Source organism: Mustelus asterias, chromosome 1, assembly GCF_964213995.1.
Source record: "Mustelus asterias chromosome 1, sMusAst1.hap1.1, whole genome shotgun sequence".
In the NCBI taxonomy this organism is placed as follows: Eukaryota; Metazoa; Chordata; class Chondrichthyes; order Carcharhiniformes; family Triakidae; genus Mustelus; species Mustelus asterias.
In genome coordinates this window covers 40,795,447-40,813,580 of record NC_135801.1, presented here as the reverse complement: position 1 = coordinate 40,813,580, position 18,134 = coordinate 40,795,447, and the positions used below count along the sequence as shown (strand labels likewise).

At 42.8% G+C, this 18,134-nt stretch overlaps 1 protein-coding gene across 4 annotated transcripts in view; it reads left to right on the top strand.

Moving 5' to 3' along the window:
• Positions 1-18,134, top strand: part of LOC144493043 (folliculin-interacting protein 2-like) — a 168,005-nt gene that overhangs the window by 114,440 nt on the left and 35,431 nt on the right. For all 4 annotated transcript variants that reach the window (XM_078211885.1, XM_078211902.1, XM_078211877.1 and 1 more), the window contains 5 exons: positions 3,520-3,591; positions 3,988-4,123; positions 8,463-8,664; positions 9,203-9,291; positions 12,792-12,938. In XM_078211885.1, the coding sequence (XP_078068011.1) occupies positions 3,520-3,591; positions 3,988-4,123; positions 8,463-8,664; positions 9,203-9,291; positions 12,792-12,938 (646 nt within the window). The remainder of the gene's footprint in view (positions 1-3,519; positions 3,592-3,987; positions 4,124-8,462; positions 8,665-9,202; positions 9,292-12,791; positions 12,939-18,134) is intronic.

The window sequence follows — 18,134 nt, the reverse complement described above, 5'->3', positions numbered from 1 at the left end:
AGGAGAATGTACAAAGTCTACACAGTCACCCAAAGCCTGAATCAAACCTGGGTCCCTGGCACTGTGCCAACGTGCTGCTCTGCACATGTGGAGGCACAGGAAAAATTCAAGAAACTGCACATACACAAGAAAAAGCATTTGCAGGGAATATTGATTGTGATTCTAGTCATTTATATAGTCGAGGGTTGTGGGGAAGCCATTGTTGAACATGGGTATTGAAATAAACTTGGTAAATGAAGTGCATTCTGTAGATCATGTGTACAGCAGCCGAGCCATGGACATTGTTAATCTCGGGTCCAGTGGCTGGCGTATCAATAGAGTAAACTGCTCTGTTCTGGATGGTCAGTTTGTTAGATGCTGTTGTGGCTACACTCTTCCAGGTGAGTAGATTATTCCATCAGTCCTGATGAGCCCTGTAGATGATGGAGAGGCTTCTCTGAGGTCAAGGTGAGCCATTTGATACTGTACTCCCTCTGTCCTGTTATTGCAACCAAGATGTTGTTATGGCTGATGCAGTTCAGCTGATCAGTGGTCTCCAGGAAGTTGGTCATGAGGGACATAATGATGGTGTGACTGTCAAAGATCTCGGAGCACCAATTCTTTTGTCAGAAATGGTCATTGTCTGATACTTCAAATTTCAGCTGCTACTTTGATACCAAACCTAGATGTTATTGGATAAATTGTGAATGAGATAACGCTGTGGAATTGTCAGCAAACCACTGTACCAGTGACTTTGCTGAAGGAAAGTGATGGGTTAAAATACTTGAAGGTAAATTAACTGCCAAAACTTCCCTGAGGAATTCCGCTTTGACTTTGCAATTGTGATGTCTGGTCTTTGACCACAACATCTTCTGTTGTCAGGTCTGTGGCCACTCGAGGGTTTTCCTTTGATTTCTGCTTACCTCAGTTTTGCTAGGGCCCCGAAGTGCCACAATTTGTTGGCTGCTGCTTTAATGTCAAGGGCAACAATTCTGTGGCATTCAGCCTTTGAATTTGTGTCTGGAGCTGAGTTCTGGCAGAACCTGAACTGAATGTTAGTGAGTAGATTAACAGCAATGGGGTGTTATTGTTGACATTATTAACGATTCTTTCTTTTGATGATTGTCAGGAGGCTGATGGATCAATAATTATCAGAGTTAGATTTATCTGCACTTTGTACATGCTCCTACTTCACCTTCAATACTGTAATCTATATCTTAACAGGTCATTAATGTAGAACTTTGTCCAAGTCTGTTACATCCATTGTATTCCCTTTTGTTCATCGCATTTGTTTTTTCTTCAAGTAATTCAATTATATTAATCAAGTGTGATCCGTTTGCAAACGGAATGTTAGCCTGAAAGTTTGAGTTCCCCAATGCCTGTAAATGTAATTTATTTCCTTTTGTAAGTTTTGACTAATTCTAATGATTTATTCAGTTAGGGTGAGAAAGGAGCCATTGCCAAACCATATCATAGCCTCCTTACAATGCAGAAGGAGGCCATTCGGCACATCGAGACTGTACCAGCACCAATCACGCCCAGGCCCTATCCGTGTTTAGTTACCCTGCTAATCCCTCTAACCCATCACATCCCAGAAAACTAAGGGTTAATTTAACATATCCAATCAACCTAACCCGCACATCTTTGGAATGTGGGAGGAAACCGGAGCACCTGGAGGAAACCCACGCAAACATGGGGAGAATGTGCAAACTCCACACAGTGACCTAAGTCGGGAATTGAACCCAGATCCTTGGAGCTGTGAGGCAGCAGTGCTGAGCTGTGAGGCAGCAGTGCTAACCACTGTGCTGCTGCGTTGCCCTAAGAACACACGTGATTTGATTGAGAAAGGATTGACAGTTAATTTGATCTAACCCTTCAAGATTTGAAATTAGTGACTACTTAAATGAGAATGCAGGCCATCTTCCTGGGAAATCTTTGTGGATGTTGATCACTTTCTGCAGTGAGGTGGTACTGCACACCCGATGTAATTTTATGATTTCTAACACCAAGGGCTGGAGGCGGTAGGGAGGGACAAGGCCATGAATGGTGCTCGTTAGTTGGGGTGGTAGATGAGGGTTGAAATTAATTCTCAAAATTGGACTTCATAATTGAGTTGTAGCTTCAAGAGATATTTCCTTTGTTAAAGTATTTTTTTATTGAAAACTGCATTTTTGTTCAATAGTTATAGGATGCCTTATAATAATATAATCATTTTTAAAATCCTGTTGCTATCTCAATCATGCTGGGTGGTGTGCACTTGGGATGACTAGTAGCCTGCCACAATGTGGTACATGATCGTGACAGGAGCAACCTGCAGAGTTTGGTGCTGGATGACACGGAAATCAATGAGCAACATCATGGTCCAAATGTCATAATATAAATGAAAAGTGCATTTTGTGCTTTTTTGATTAAGTAATAGCATGTGGCAATTGAAGTCTACTATATTGATCTGCCTCAGAGCCTGAGAAGTCATACTACAAGGAAACAGCAAAAGTAGCTTGCTTTCCTCTGCCTTAAAGTTTGTTTATTAGTCACAAGTAGGCTTATATCAACACTGCAATGAAGTTACTGTGAAAATCTCCTAGTTGCCACATTCTGGCACCGTTCGGGTACACTGAGGGCGAATTTAGCGTGGCCAATGCACCTAACCTGCATTCCTTTGGATTGTGGAAGGAAACCGGAGCTCCCAGAGGAAACCCACGCAGACAGTTGTGAAAACTCCACACAGTGATCTAAGCTGGGAATCGAACCTGGGTCCCTGGTGCTGTGAGGCAGCAGTGCCAACCACTGTGCCACCTTTTTATGTCTTTACCTTTCGTCTTTGATCGCCTTTTAATGTCTTTCACATTGCTTTTCTCCTGAAAGCAAGGACACCCAGCTGTCAGTTCATGGCTATATGTAGTATTTCCCTGGGTGCCATTCTTCAAATGTGAACTTGGTCAGTGTGTGTGGCTCTTCTGCTGCAATTGTAACAAAACACAAGCATAAACTTCCATTAGAAATTAGGCAAAAGGGATTATAGCCATTTGGTTTGCTCCATTTTCTGTGGATGGCTTTGCTTTGTATAAAAATAGCAGTTCTCTGTGCCAAGAAAAAAATGCATAAATGAGCAACCAACATTTTGAAAAGGAACACTGATTTGAGCAATATTGATCAAGATCGTTTCACTACAGGAGATGGAGGAATAATATTGCACACACTACACAGTATAATTGGCTCAGCATCTTGTACAGTAGTGAAATATCCTTCTATTGCAATCTGGTTTGATGTGTGCATTGTAACGGAAATGTTTGTGTTATACATGAGTTTAAAAAATTCAGCCATTGTTCCAGAGATCAGACAGTTCTTGCCTGTGATTTTTCTTTTCTGTTAGAATGACTTTGATCTGAAAGTCTCTCCTTTAATTCCTAACAATTGCATGCTCCCTGTGAATTAATTACTATTTTGCTACTAGCAACAAAAGTGAACTATGATGAGAATTGCAATTTATGTAAAGTACAAAAATGTGGTGGCGGTCCTAATTAAAATTTCTGCTTGTAGCTCATAGTACACCTGTAGATATGCCAAGTCGAGGTCAAAGTGAAGATGGAGACAGTGGAATAGCACGGTCAGGTATTTGTCACATTTCATTTACGTTTAAATAATGTGAATCTTAAGTTCACAAATCTACTTAAACCAATGTATCAGTAGGCTGTTGATATTTTTTAAACTGCCATCAATTGGACTCAGATGAATTTTTCACCAGATTTATTTCATTTGTGAAAGTTCATGTCTGAAACTCATAAATTGGAAGTAATGATAAGATATCATACTTGAATCTTGCTTTTTGAGATTGGAAATCTCCTTATTTTCATCATTAGGGTAAAATTATTTTCTATTTCAGAAACTATCCTAGTGCAATTGGAAAAGGGGTTGGTTTTGTGGTACAATTGTATTGTATGTTATCTCTCTGAAACATTCTGTGGCTGAGGTGCATCCTAATCAGTTTTTGTATATTTCATCTTGCAGCATCCCTAAGTAGTCTTTTGATTACACCATTCCCTTCTCCAAATTCATCCTACTCCAGTAGCTGTGCCAGTAGTTTCCAACGGCGCTGGCTACGCAATCAGACTACCAGTCTGGAAAATGGCATTTTTCCCAGGTGGTAAGTGTAAAGTTTTTAGTGTAAAGTTTATAATGTAATCTTGCAAGCGATTATTGGTCGAGAAGGCAAAAACACCTGAAGGAAGAAACTGGTAATGGTAAAGAATGGCAAATCAAAACGTTTTAAAATTAGTTAAATTGACTGGTACCTTGTGATCAGACCTACAGATTTTTTTTTTAAAATGACAAATCAGTGATTGCATTCAGATTGCGGAGTATATGAGAATGACTTATGTAGAAATGAGGGGTAAAAAATCATTCTACCAGTGGGACAAGGACATCATAGTATTGTTATTAGAGATTGAGAAATATTTTCACTGTTTGCATGATGCTAGCGGGCAGCACACTGGTTAGCACTGCTGCCTCACAGCACCAGGGACCTGGGTTCAATTCTGGCGTCAGATCACTGTCTGTGTGGAGTTTGCACGTTCTCCCTGTATCTGCGTGGTTTCCTCCGGGTGCTCCAGTTTCCTCCCACAGTCTGAAGATGTGTGGGTTAGGTTGATCGATTATGCTCAGTTGACCCTTAATGTCAGGGAGATTACCAGGGTAAATACATGGAGTTATGGGGATAGGGCCTAGGTGGGATTGTTGTCAGTGCAAGCTTGATGGGCCGAATGGCCCTTCTCTGCACTGTAAGGATTCTATGAATCAGAGATGCTGGAAAGCTGATCAAGAATAATTCCAATCATTGCTGCTTTGATTGAGTCAAGAACAAAGAATATTACAACACAGGAACAGGCCCTTTGGCCCACTAAGTTTGTGCCAACACAGATACCTCTCAAATATATTTTCTTGCCTCCACATGTTCCATATCCCTCTATTCCCTGTCAATGCATGTATCTATCCCGATGTCTCTTGAAGGTTGTTAATGGTCCCTGAGATATCAATCACCTGTCTGGGCTCGTTTCTCAGAACCATGCCTAAGATAGCCCCTTCCTGAGTTGGACTATCTACATATTGCTTCAAGAAGCACTCTTGGACACATTGAACAAATTCTGCCCCTTCCATGCCCCAGGCACTAAAGGAATCCCAGTCTATGTTGGGGAAGTTAAAATCGCCCATCACAACAACCCTGTTGTTTTTACATATTCCCATAATAACTGACACATTAGTTCCTCCACTTCACGCTGGCTGTTGGGAAGTCTGCATGACAACCCCAACAGTGTGATTGTACCGCTCCTGTTCCTGAGTTCTATCCTTATGGCCTCACTGCATGATCCCACCAGAGTGTCCTCCCTCTGTATAGTTGTGACATTCTCCCTAATCAGTAAAGCAACACCCCCACCTCTCTTATCACACTCTCTCTCATCTGAAGCATCTAAATCCTGGAATGCTAAGATGCCAGTCCTGCCTTTCTTTAATCCAAGTCTCCATAATTACCACAACATCATAGTTCCATGTGGTAATCCAAGCTTTAACTTCATCTGCCTTACCTGTCATACTGCTTGCATTAAAGCAAACACACCTCAGACCATCTGTCCTGTTGTGTTTTGTACATTCTCTGTGTTTTATTTCTCTTGGCCTTACTGGACCCATTCACTGAGTTCTCCAGTCTCTGTACTGTGGCCCTTTTGATTTTTGTCTTTGGTTTCTCTGCCTTCCACTTTTCCCCTTGCTGCCTCTTGTTTCTGTCCCCATTTTACTTCCCTCTGATTTCCTGCATCAGTTACCATCCCCCGTCTCTCTAGTTTGAACCCTCCCCAACAGCACTAGCAAACACACCCCCTCAGACATTGGTTCTAGTCCTGCCCAGGTGCAGACCGTCTGATCTGTACTGGTCCCACCTGCCCCAGAACCGGTTCCAATGTCCCAGGAATTTGACTCCCTCCCTCTTGCACCATCCCTCAAGCCACAAATTCATCTTAGCCATCCTGACATTCTTACGCTGACTAGCACGTGGCACTGGTAGCAATCTTGAGATTACTATCTTTTCGAGGCCCTGCTTTTTAGTTTGACTCCTAACTCCCTAAATTCAGCTTGTAGGACCTCATCCCTGTTTTTCACCCATATCATTCGTGCGCTTGTGTCATGATAGTTGACTGTTCACCCTCCTCCTCCAGAATGCCCTGCACCTGTTCTGAGACAACCTTGACCCTTGCACCAGGGAGGCAACATGCCATTTGCTTCCGCAGAAATGTCTGTCTATTTCCCCTACAATTGAATCCCCTATCACTATAGCTCTGCCACTTTTCCTGCCCGCCTGTGCAGCAGAGCCAGCTATGGTGCCATGAACCTGGTTGCTGCCACCTTCCCCTGGTGAGCCATCTCCCCCAACAGTTTCCAAAACGGTACATCTGTTTTGGAGGGAAATGACCACAGGGAACCCCTGCACTGCCTTCCTACTCTTCCTCTGGTCACCTACTCCATATCTCCCTCTTCATTTTGTTTGTTTAAAAAATAGGAATTTAAGTTAATTTCATTGCAGTGTTAACGTAAGCCTACATGTGACACAAATAAATTAACCAGGGTTGTGAACTCAGCAGTGATAGGAGGGTTCAGGTGAAGTGAGATTTTGAAATCCAAAGGGAGCGATTGCAGCATAGAATAGTGCAGTGATGTGGGTAAAAACGAGAAGAATGGACAAGAAGGAACATAGTTTAACATTGTTTTGCTTTTCAATTCATTTATGGGATGTGGTTTCATTGGCTAAGCCAACATTCATTGTCCAACCCTAGTTGCCTTTCAAAAGGTGATGGTGAGCTGCTGCCTTGAACTGCTGCAGCCCCTGAGGTGTAGGTACACCCACTTTGCTGTTGGGGAGGGAATTTTTGGATTTTGACCCAGTGACATTGAAGAGACGGTGCTATATATCCAAGTCAGGATGGTTGAGTGGCTTAGAGGAGGAAAGGTAAGGGCCCATGAAGTTGGTAGTAATATTTTAGCATGGGTAGAAGATTGGGTAATGGACAGAAACAGGTGTAGAATTATAGAATCCCTGCAGTGCAGAAGGAGGCCAGTCTGCACCGACTCTCCGACAGAGCATCTTACCCAGGCCCTATCCCCGTAACTCCGCGTATTTACCTGCTAATCCTCTAACCTGCACGCCTTGGGGCATTAAGGCGCAATTTAGCATGGCCAATCCACCTGTCCTGCACATCTTTGGACTGTGGGAGGAAACTGAAGCATCCGGAAACTCACGCAGACACAAGGAGAACATGTAATTCCACACAGTCACCCAAGACCGGGATGGAACTTTGGTCCCTGGAACTGTGTGGCAGCAGAGCTAACCACTCTGCCACCTGTGTAAATAGGGTAGTTTTAAGTTGGCAGGCTGTGACTAGTGGAGTGCTGCAATGACTAGTGTTGGGACCTCTGCTCTTTACATTCAAGTCATTAATATAGATGGTATCAAAATTTGCTGATACAAAGCTAGATGAAAGATAATCTGAGGTGGAACACAGGCTACAAAGAGATATCAACAGGTTAAATGAGTGGGCAACAGAATGGCAGATGGAGTATCGTGGGGAAGTGTGAAGTTGTTCATTTTGATTATAAGATTAGAATATAAGAGTACTTTTTAAAAGGGGTGAATCTTGAAAGTGTTGATGTTCAAAGGGACTTGTGTATGCTTGTACAAGGAATGCAGAAATTAGCATGCAGGTACAGCAAGCGATTAGGCAAATAGCACATTGGAGATTGGAGTACAGGAAATAAAGGAGTTTTGCTACAGTTATACAAGGATTCCGTGAAACCACATCTGGAATAGTTTTATTTCCATATTTAAAGAAGGATATACTAGCATTGGAAGCAGGGAAGGTTCACTTAAGTTGGTCCCTGGGATGAGGGAGTGTCTCCATGATGAGCTTGTAAATTGGGCCTATATTTTCTGATGTTTATAGAATGAGGGGTGATCTAATTGAAATAAACAAGCTTCCAAAGAGGCTTGATAGTGTGGATACTGAGAGGTTTTTTCTGCTAGTCGGGCAATCTAAAACCCAGGATAGGGGAGGGCATGTTCTCAGGATAAAGGGAACAATTGTTTAGGACTGAGACGAGAAGAAATTTGTTCACTCAAATGGATGTTAATCTTTGGAGTTCTCTATCCTAGGGGGTTATGAATGCTCCCCATTTAAGCCTACATTTAAGGCTGGGACAGACAGATTCTTGGTCTGTCGGAATCAGGAGATATGGGGAATAGATGAGAAATTGGAGTTGAAGTCCTGAGGTTAACCATGATAGTATTGAATAACTGAGCAGATTTGATAGCTATATGGTCTACTCATGTTTCTATTTATTTCCTGCTCACTAGTGCAGAAATTACTAATATGTTCATATATTCCTATTTTCATAACGATTGATTTTGGTTTGTTTGTGTTTAATGTGTCCTTATTTACAAGGTCAGCTGAGGAGACATTCAGTATGGCAGATGAGAGCTTTACTTCGAACCCTCAGATGGTCCGGAGGAAGAAGATTGCCATCAGTGTTGTTTTCTCTTTGCCAGAGAAGGAAGATGGGAACAAGACTTTCCAGGAGTTCTTTTTCTCACATTTCCCTCTCTTTGAGACTCACCTGAACAAGCTAAAGAGTGCAATTGAGAAGGTACCAAACAATTACTATTTTACACTCCATTTTTTTCTATCTAAATCTATTACATTTTATTGCTAGATGTATTTTCAAGCCTGTTGATAGCCCAGGTTTGCATATTAAGTGCATTTTTTCCCTTAATTTTAGCAAAGTTGTAATGTGGGATTTGTACGATAGTGAATCCATTCTGGATATATTGAATAAACCTGTCTCCCTTTTGTAAGGTTTTGCACAAATTGCTGTTCAGGTGATCTCAACTACATTGGTCAAACTTCATCTCATGGAACTGCCCATGGTTGTCACGATTAGAGCCAAGTTGAGAGCAGGTGTGGGAAATAGGAAAATTTCCACTGTAAAGCCTCTTGCATAACTTGAGACAAGGTTGAGGTGTCTTAATGTAAAGTGAAATACCTTTACTTTGCACTTATCTTGCAGACATTTGAGTAATAAAAATGAGACGGGCAAGTGTTCCATTCATCAGCATTTTGAGCACACAGTAACGCAAGAGGTCTTAATGTGTATTCTTTAAAACCTTGTTGTCTTCATTTCGTAGGCAATGATTTCCTGCAGAAAGATTGCAGACTCTAGTCAGAGAGTACAGGTTTACATCAGCCAGGTAATGGAGGGCCTGGGCGAATTCAGGTGAGATATGAAGGGATTTGTATAGTTTTGTTCATCTGCAATTGAGTACTAATCACCTGTTCCTCCTAACCATTAATTGTGAAAGGATTGTAAGTTAGGTGATTCCTGCATTGATGAATTTGGCCACTACCAAAACTGTTCTTATCAAGGTTACAAATGACATCCTGTGAGACAGACAAAAGTAAATCATCTCTCATACAGTTGATCATACCATCCTGCTCTGATTCTTCTTCACTGTTGCCCATTCATTTGGTTTCATTCTTATCAAATTGGAGCCCCTGGAATGGGTTCTCTTCCTGCTCCTCCACCATTATCTCTTGTAGGAAACTATCCTTTGTACCCTCTTTCTTCTCATTTACATGCTACTCTTCAGTGACATCATCCAAAGACAGTCAGTTTTCACATGTTCATTGACGCCCCGCTCTGCTGCTCAACCACTCCGCTGTTTCTCCAATGTCCAGCACTGGATCAGCACACACTTTCTCCATTGGGGAGAAGGAAACCATTGTCTTTGATCTCTGTTACAAACTCTGTTCTCTATCCATCCATTCCATCCTTCTCCCTTTGGCTGTCTGAAGTGGAACCAAACTGTTCACGGTTTGACACCAAGGTGAGCTCCTGACAACTACTGTGCCATTGTGATTTTGAACATATCCAACACATTTCCTTGAAGCTTTTCTGCTACAAGGAGAGCGACCCCAGCTTCTCTAGTGTCTGCACAGAACTGAAGTGTATCAGCCCTGGTACCATTCTTGTAAATCACTTCTGCACTCTATGGGGCATTGATATCTTTCCTAAATTATGGGGCCCAAAACTGAACTTGTACTGCAGCTGAGGGCAAATCGGTGTATTTTTAAAAGATTTTGTAAAACTCCCTTATTTTTGTACTTTACCACTATTAAAAATCCAAGGACCCAAAGCTTTAACCGCATTCTCGATTTGTATAATATCTGGGAGGAGCTTGCTACTAAATGTTCAGAATGGCGTCAATCTGTCCATCAAGCTGCATCATGCTTTGAGTCTAAACTCCGTGATGATGCAGAGCGGTGGCAGAGAAGGAAATAAAAGGAAGCAAATACTGCACTCCACACACCACTACCTCGTGGGAAATCCTGCTTCATGTGCCCAAAGATCTGAGTTGAGAATTGGCCTGTTCAGTCATATAAAGACTCGTAGCAGAAACTCGTCGCCCTGAATAGATGTCATTCTGAATCAAGAGACAGCTGATATCTTTAGCTTCCTTTAGATAGTCATAGAACATAGAAAGCCACAGCACAAACAGGCCCTTCGGCCCACAAGTTGCGCCGATCACATCCCCACCTCTAGGCCTATCTATAGCCCTCAATCCCATTTAAATCCCATGTACTCATCCAGAAGTCTCTTAAAAGACCCCAACGAGTTTGCCTCCACCACCACCGACGTCAGCCGATTCCACTCACCCATCACCCTCTGAGTGAAAAACTTACCCCTGACATCTCCTCTGTACCTACCCCCCAGCACCTTAAACCTGTGTCCTCTCGTAGCAACCATTTCAGCCCTTGGAAATAGCCTCTGAGAGTCTACCCTATCCAGACCTCTCAACATCTTGTAAACCTCTATCAGGTCACCTCTCATCCTTCGTCTCTCCAGGGAGAAGAGACCAAGCTCCCTCAACCTATCCTCATAAGGCATGCCCCCCAATCCAGGCAACATCCTTGTAAATCTCCTCTGCACCCTTTCAATGGCTTCAACATCTTTCCTGTAATGAGGTGACCAGAACTGCGCGCAGTACTCCAAGTGGGGTCTAACCAGGGTCCTATAAAGCTGCAGCATTATCTCCCGACTCCTAAACTCAATCCCTCGATTAATGAAGGCCAGTACGCCGTACGCCTTCTTGACCGCATCCTCCACCTGCGAGGCCGATTTAAGAGTCCTATGGACCCGGACCCCAAGGTCCTTCTGATCCTCTACACTGCTAAGAATGGTACCCTTCATATTATACTGCTGCTTCATCCCATTGGATCTGCCAAAATGGATCACCACACACTTATCCGGGTTGAAGTCCATCTGCCACTTCTCCGCCCAGTCTTGCATTCTATCTATGTCTCGCTGCAACTTCTGACATCCCTCCAAACTATCCACAACACCACCTACCTTGGTGTCGTCAGCAAACTTACCAACCCATCCCTCCACTTCCTCATCCAGGTCATTTATGAAAATGACAAACAGCAAGGGTCCCAGAACAGATCCCTGGGGAACTCCACTGGTCACTGACCTCCATGCAGAGAAAGACCCCTCCACAGCCACTCTCTGCCTTCTGCAGGCAAGCCAGTTCTGGATCCACAAGGCAACAGCCCCTTGGATCCCATGCCCTCTCACTTTCTCAAGAAGTCTTGCATGGGGGGGTCTTCCTGAGTCTTTTTTTCTAACAGGACTAATCTTTGAGAACATTGAAATTTCTCTTTCTTAATCCAAGGACACGAGTCCAGTTGCAACACCCTATTATTTCCTTGGCTGAGATCCATTAAACATATGTAATCTTAGATCCTCCTGGACTATGGTTTGATTACTCAGCTGTTGAGCTGCATCTATATATAGTTAATAAAATGTTGTAGCAGTTATCTTGAATCTGTCTCTGAAGTCTATTCCAGCTTTATAATAACATGTATTCATGTATTCTTAAAGGACTATTTATATTTAGAATTCATTGTGGCCAGTAGTTGACTGAACTGTACAATGTACAGTGAGAAGCAATTTGCAAATAAGTGAATTATATGCTGTGTATTTATATTTTGTCTCTTGTATGTTGGGCATCATGTCATTCTGTAGTCAATCTTTCCTGTTGTTTAGATGTTCTTTGCCTCTAATTGTTTTCTAGTTTTGTTAATTATGCATAATCAGTCCAACAAGACACAGACATCAAAATGTTAGCAAATCAGGAACTATCTCATCTCCCAATATTCCAACATCTAGGAGCCAGAGTGCTTCCAGCTCCCTCATATGTGAAATTGTACATAAACTATGCTGTGACATGGAGGAGCCAGTCTAAGGCTTTGCACTCCACAGCAGCTCAAACCCTATATCAGCATTTGTTCCTGGCTTGAACCTGAACTGGTTTACAAGTTGATTTACAAAGCCCTAGTTGATCTGCTTTCGTGCCCTATGCAAGTCCCCAATCTCAATATAACCTTTCCCTGCCTAAGCAATGTTTCCTGCTTCAGCCTCTTGCCCAGCTTAAACCATGAACTCAATCTCTCACTCCCCACTCATTTAAAAATATGCACTGGACATATTAACTGCTTCAATTTGTGCTGTTAAAGACCAAGACCATAATTTAAAAGTTTATGCACATGTAAAATGTAAGAATTTTTTGTGCACCAAGGAACGATTCTTCTGCAATATGTGAAGTTTTGACAAAGCAAATGTATTACAACTAATTAAGGGATTGTACAGATTATATTGTGATCAGAAAATGCTTTTTAAGGCCTGGCTAATGTTTTTAAACATGTTTTTTCTTCCAGGACCGCTATATGCAACCTTTACACTGTCCCAAGGATCACAGAACCTGCATGGCTTACCATGATGTTTAACATATCAGAGAAGAGTCGATTATGCTGTCACTTTGTCAGAGATTTCACCTTGCTGATAGAGCACATGTCAAAGAATCAGTATGTATATGGTACTCTTAGGATGTTTCAGTAAACTTTCAATATTTTCTGACTCTCTGCCAATGTATTTCAAGTATTAAAAATGTTCTGTTGCCTAGTGCTAGAGACTTGCAGCTAAATGTTCGATGGTGTTCTCCATTTTTAGCATCTTGCATCTATTCCTATATGGTTACAGCATTAGTCGTATTAACAAGGTTAATATGGCTTTGATGCTGTACACTGTGCACCAGTGGGTGAAGGGATTGAAGATTAAAGGTGGTGGATTGGGTACAGTCAAGTTGTTTTTGTCCAGGATGGTGTCAAGCTTCTCAAGTGCTGCTGGAGCTGCATTCAGTCAGACAAGTAGAGAGTATTCTATTACATTGCTTCCTTGGGCCTTATAGATGGTGGGATTAAGTGGATCACTCTCTGCAGTACCCAACCTCTGATCTACTCTTGTAATCACAGCTTTTTATATTTCCAGTCAGTGGTGAAACCCCTAGAATGCCATCTTTTCTAGGTAGAATACCATATTTTCTTGGACTTGCCACTAGCGAGACAGTCAATGGCCTTGTTGAACTCTACTCTGGTGGGCTTCTTGTCCAGTTGCTCCATGGCAGGAAAACCTGAAATGGCATTAAGAACTTCTTCAGTCTTCACCTTCTCCATTGCGTGGAGTTTGAAGTAATGAGTCATCTGCCTTTCTATCTGCTTGCTAGTTTGAGTGGTGATTATCGCTGTCTTTGTCTTCAAGTGTCATCAGGGAGGAAATTAGACGGGTAAATTGGAAGGAGGCATTCTTGGGGAAAAGTACCGAAGGAAAGTGGAGGATTTTCAAGGAATGTTTGTCTGGAGCTCTGCATGACAACGTTCCGATGAGACAGGGGGGTGTTGGTAGGGTACGGGAACCGTGGTGCACGAAGGTTGTGATGAACCTGGTGAATAAGAAAAGAGAGGCGTACAGAAGGTTCAGAGAGCTAGGAGGTGTTAAGGATTTAGAGGAGTATACGGGATGTAGGAAGGAGCTTAAGAAGGAAATTAGGAGAGCAAGAAGGGGTCATGAGAAGGCCTTGGCGGGTAAGATTAAGGAGAATCCCAAGGCTTTCTACAAATATGTCAAGAGTAAAAGGATGAGATGTGAAGGCATAGGACCCTTAAAAGGTGAAGGGGGAAAAGTTTGTGCGGAACCGTTAGAAATGGCGGAGGTGCTTAATGAATACTTTACCTCGGTATTCACGGTGGAAAGGGATCTGGGTGGTTGTACTGCTGGTTTGCGGTGGACAGAAAGGATCGAGCATGTGGACATAAAGAAAGAGGATGTGTTGGAACTATTGAATGGCATCAAGGTTGGTAAGTCGCCGGGACCGGATGGGATGTACCCCAGGTTACTGTGGGAGGCGAGGGAGGAGATTGCGGAGCCTTTGGCGATGATCTTTGCATCATCGATGGAGACGGGAGAGGTTCCGGAGGATTGGAGGATTGCAGATGTTGTCCCTATATTCAAGAAAGGGAACAGGGACAGCCCGGGAAATTACCGACCGGTGAGTCTAACCTCAGTGGTTGGTAAGTTGATGGAGAGGATCCTGAGAGACAGGATTTATGATCATCTAGAGAAGTTTAGTATGATCAAAAGTAGTCAGCACGGCTTTGTCAAGGGCAGGTCGTGCCTTACGAGCCTGGTTGAGTTCTTTGAAAATGTGACCAAACACATTGACGAAGGAAGAGCGGTGGATGTGGTCTATATGGACTTCAGCAAGGCGTTCGATAAGGTCCCCCATGCAAGACTTCTTGAGAAAGTGAGAGGGCATGGGATCCAAGGGACTGTTGCCTTGTGGATCCAGAACTGGCTTGCCTGCAGAAGGCAGAGAGTGGCTGTGGAGGGGTCTTTCTCTGCATGGAGGTCAGTGACCAGTGGAGTTCCCCAGGGATCTGTTCTGGGACCCTTGCTGTTTGTCATTTTCATAAATGACCTGGATGAGGAAGTGGAGGGATGGGTTGGTAAGTTTGCTGACGACACCAAGGTAGGTGGTGTTGTGGATAGTTTGGAGGGATGTCAGAAGTTGCAGCGAGACATAGATAGAATGCAAGACTGGGCGGAGAAGTGGCAGATGGACTTCAACCCGGATAAGTGTGTGGTGATCCATTTTGGCAGATCCAATGGGATGAAGCAGCAGTATAATATGAAGGGTACCATTCTTAGCAGTGTAGAGGATCAGAAGGACCTTGGGGTCCGGGTCCATAGGACTCTTAAATCGGCCTCGCAGGTGGAGGATGCGGTCAAGAAGGCGTACGGCGTACTGGCCTTCATTAATCGAGGGATTGAGTTTAGGAGTCGGGAGATAATGCTGCAGCTTTATAGGACCCTGGTTAGACCCCACTTGGAGTACTGCGCGCAGTTCTGGTCACCTCATTACAGGAAAGATGTTGAAGCCATTGAAAGGGTGCAGAGGAGATTTACAAGGATGTTGCCTGGATTGGGGGGCATGCCTTATGAGGATAGGTTGAGGGAGCTTGGTCTCTTCTCCCTGGAGAGACGAAGGATGAGAGGTGACCTGATAGAGGTTTACAAGATGTTGAGAGGTCTGGATAGGGTAGACTCTCAGAGGCTATTTCCAAGGGCTGAAATGGTTGCTACGAGAGGACACAGGTTTAAGGTGCTGGGGGGTAGGTACAGAGGAGATGTCAGGGGTAAGTTTTTCACTCAGAGGGTGATGGGTGAGTGGAATCGGCTGACGTCGGTGGTGGTGGAGGCAAACTCGTTGGGGTCTTTTAAGAGACTTCTGGATGAGTACATGGGATTTAATCGGATTGAGGGCTATAGATAGGCCTAGAGGTGGGGATGTGATCGGCGCAACTTGTGGGCCGAAGGGCCTGTTTGTGCTGTGGCTTTCTATGTTCTATGTAAGTGAGCTGATTGGCTGTTGGGCTCAATGCTTTCTTAATTTCTTCATGCATCCCTAGATTCAGCAGTAGATTGTACGCAGGGTAGCTATCGATTGAGACATGATTTCTGCCAGCATCAGAAGTAACCCATGACGTTCATGCTCGATGCCACTTGAGTGAGAGCTTGCAATCAATAACTGCTTCCTGTGTTTGCCAACATAAACCACAAAGCTGAAGTGTTCTCTCAGGTACAGACTTGGGCAACTCAGAGTTTCCATACTATTTGTCCAGGTGTTTAGGTCCCCCTTGTAAGCATTGCTAGTATTGTTTAAAGGAAAGCATAAAACCAGTATTGTTTGGGACCAGCCCTAATATAGGAGTTATCAAAACGCTGCCTGATGGATGACAGATTGCAACCTACAGAACTCCGCTTTGGATTTTCTATCTATACTCCTTTAATCATCTCTCCTGGGCTGTCCACAAAACAGTGAAGCTATTTACCCATAAATTGGAAGTCGGGTTGGTGGGCACCAGGGTGTAATTGCACGCTTGTGGGCCTGTGTGCTCAGTATCTGGAGCCAAGGTACCTTAAGTCCACTGTAATTTAACTTTGGTCTGCAGTGCACCCAGTTCACAATGTCACCTTGGAAAGACACTACATAGTGGAGGAGAGGCTATGTACTGGTGAGAGAGGTTTACACACTGCTCGCTTTTTGCTTTTTGCAATGCTAGCCAGTGGGTGAGCTGAAAGCAAGTAGTGAGCGACAAGCTTGAGTAAACTAATGGACTGGTAATTGACCAGACTGGATTGTCTTGCCTTTTATGGACAGGGCCTATCTGGGCAGTTTCCCACATTGTCTGCTAGATGCCAGTGTTGTAACTGTGTGAAACGACTTGGCTAGCAGTGAGGCTAGTTCTGGAACACAAGCCTTCAGTACTAAAGCCAGGATGTTACTGGGGCCCAGAAGAGGTCGCTACCGAATATTGGGGACTGGAGACTCATTGCTCTAAGCAGAGTTTCCAGAGGCAGAGTTGTAGACCTGAAAGACTGACTTTTTTTAAAAATCAGAATAGTCATCCTGACAATTCCGAACTTTTTTAAGCCCGTCAGGTTAATTTCACTGAGTTTTTGTGCTGCTGTTTCCAACTTTGGGCAGCTTTCTGGTTCCAATTTCTTTTGAAAAGCCCGCCAGAAAGTGATGAAACCACCTGAAGTCAACCCCAATGCAGTAGCTAAGTGTTCTTGCTGGAAAAATGTTAAGTGAAATCTCTATTCTACGACCGCTTGGATGCTATGGGAGGAGATGATGGGAAAGGTGTCACATCTTTGATGTTGGAATTTCTTATTACATTTTTCCATTTAAGGCTATAACTTCAGTATACAAAGTTTGTAAAATAGTTTGAGGGAAGGGGAAACAATTCTGTTCTTGAGTTAAGGTTGTACTGAATTTTTGTACCTAGATCATTCTTCTCAGAAAAATTCCGATTAACAATTCAATCTACATTTTTCCTAAACTGCTGATAGATGCCTGATTAACAAATCCTGGGGATTAGCATATGTAGTGGGAAATTTCAATTAGGTGGCCAAATTTCTTTAGAAAATTTAAAGATTAATTCTAAATGCAACTTTTGCAAAGGTAAAATGATTGTGTTTATTAAGCGTAATGAATTTATTTTAAAATTAGTTTTATCAAAACATAAAGTCAACCATATCATACAATAGACAAAACAATAACTTTGACTGAAGGGAGACCTCAGATATGTCTAATGGCGCAACTGTACCATAGAGCTTTCTCAGAAGATCCTGCTTTTCATGCCAAAAAGCTAATCAATTATACACTTTTGTTATCAATAGCTCAGTCCAATAATTAGCTTATTATTTCATTTATTATTCAGCATGTCAATCTAATCCTGGCAGAATTCTGAACCAAATCATAATCTGACACCTTAAATAAAATGATTCTATTAGTTCCTTCTAATCAGTAGAAGTCTGTGTCTTGGCATAAGTTGCTTTCTTGTTGCTGTGGCATCCAAGAAACCTTGCATTGCATAAGTCATCACTGGCTAAATGCAGAGACCTGACACAACACCAAGTGAGGGTCCATCACTTGATCTTCCTCCAGGCCTAAGCAAGTGAATCTTATACATTGTAATATAAAATGTCCCTACCATTTGATTTAATCGCAATTAGTTTGCCTGCATCCTTTGTCTTCTGGATGCAAGTTTTCATAATTTAGTCGCTGAATGATATCTTATCATAAATGCTGACTGTTTTGCATGTTTCTACTTAAAGTTTCAATTAATACATTTTCAATAAGTCACATTAATATATTT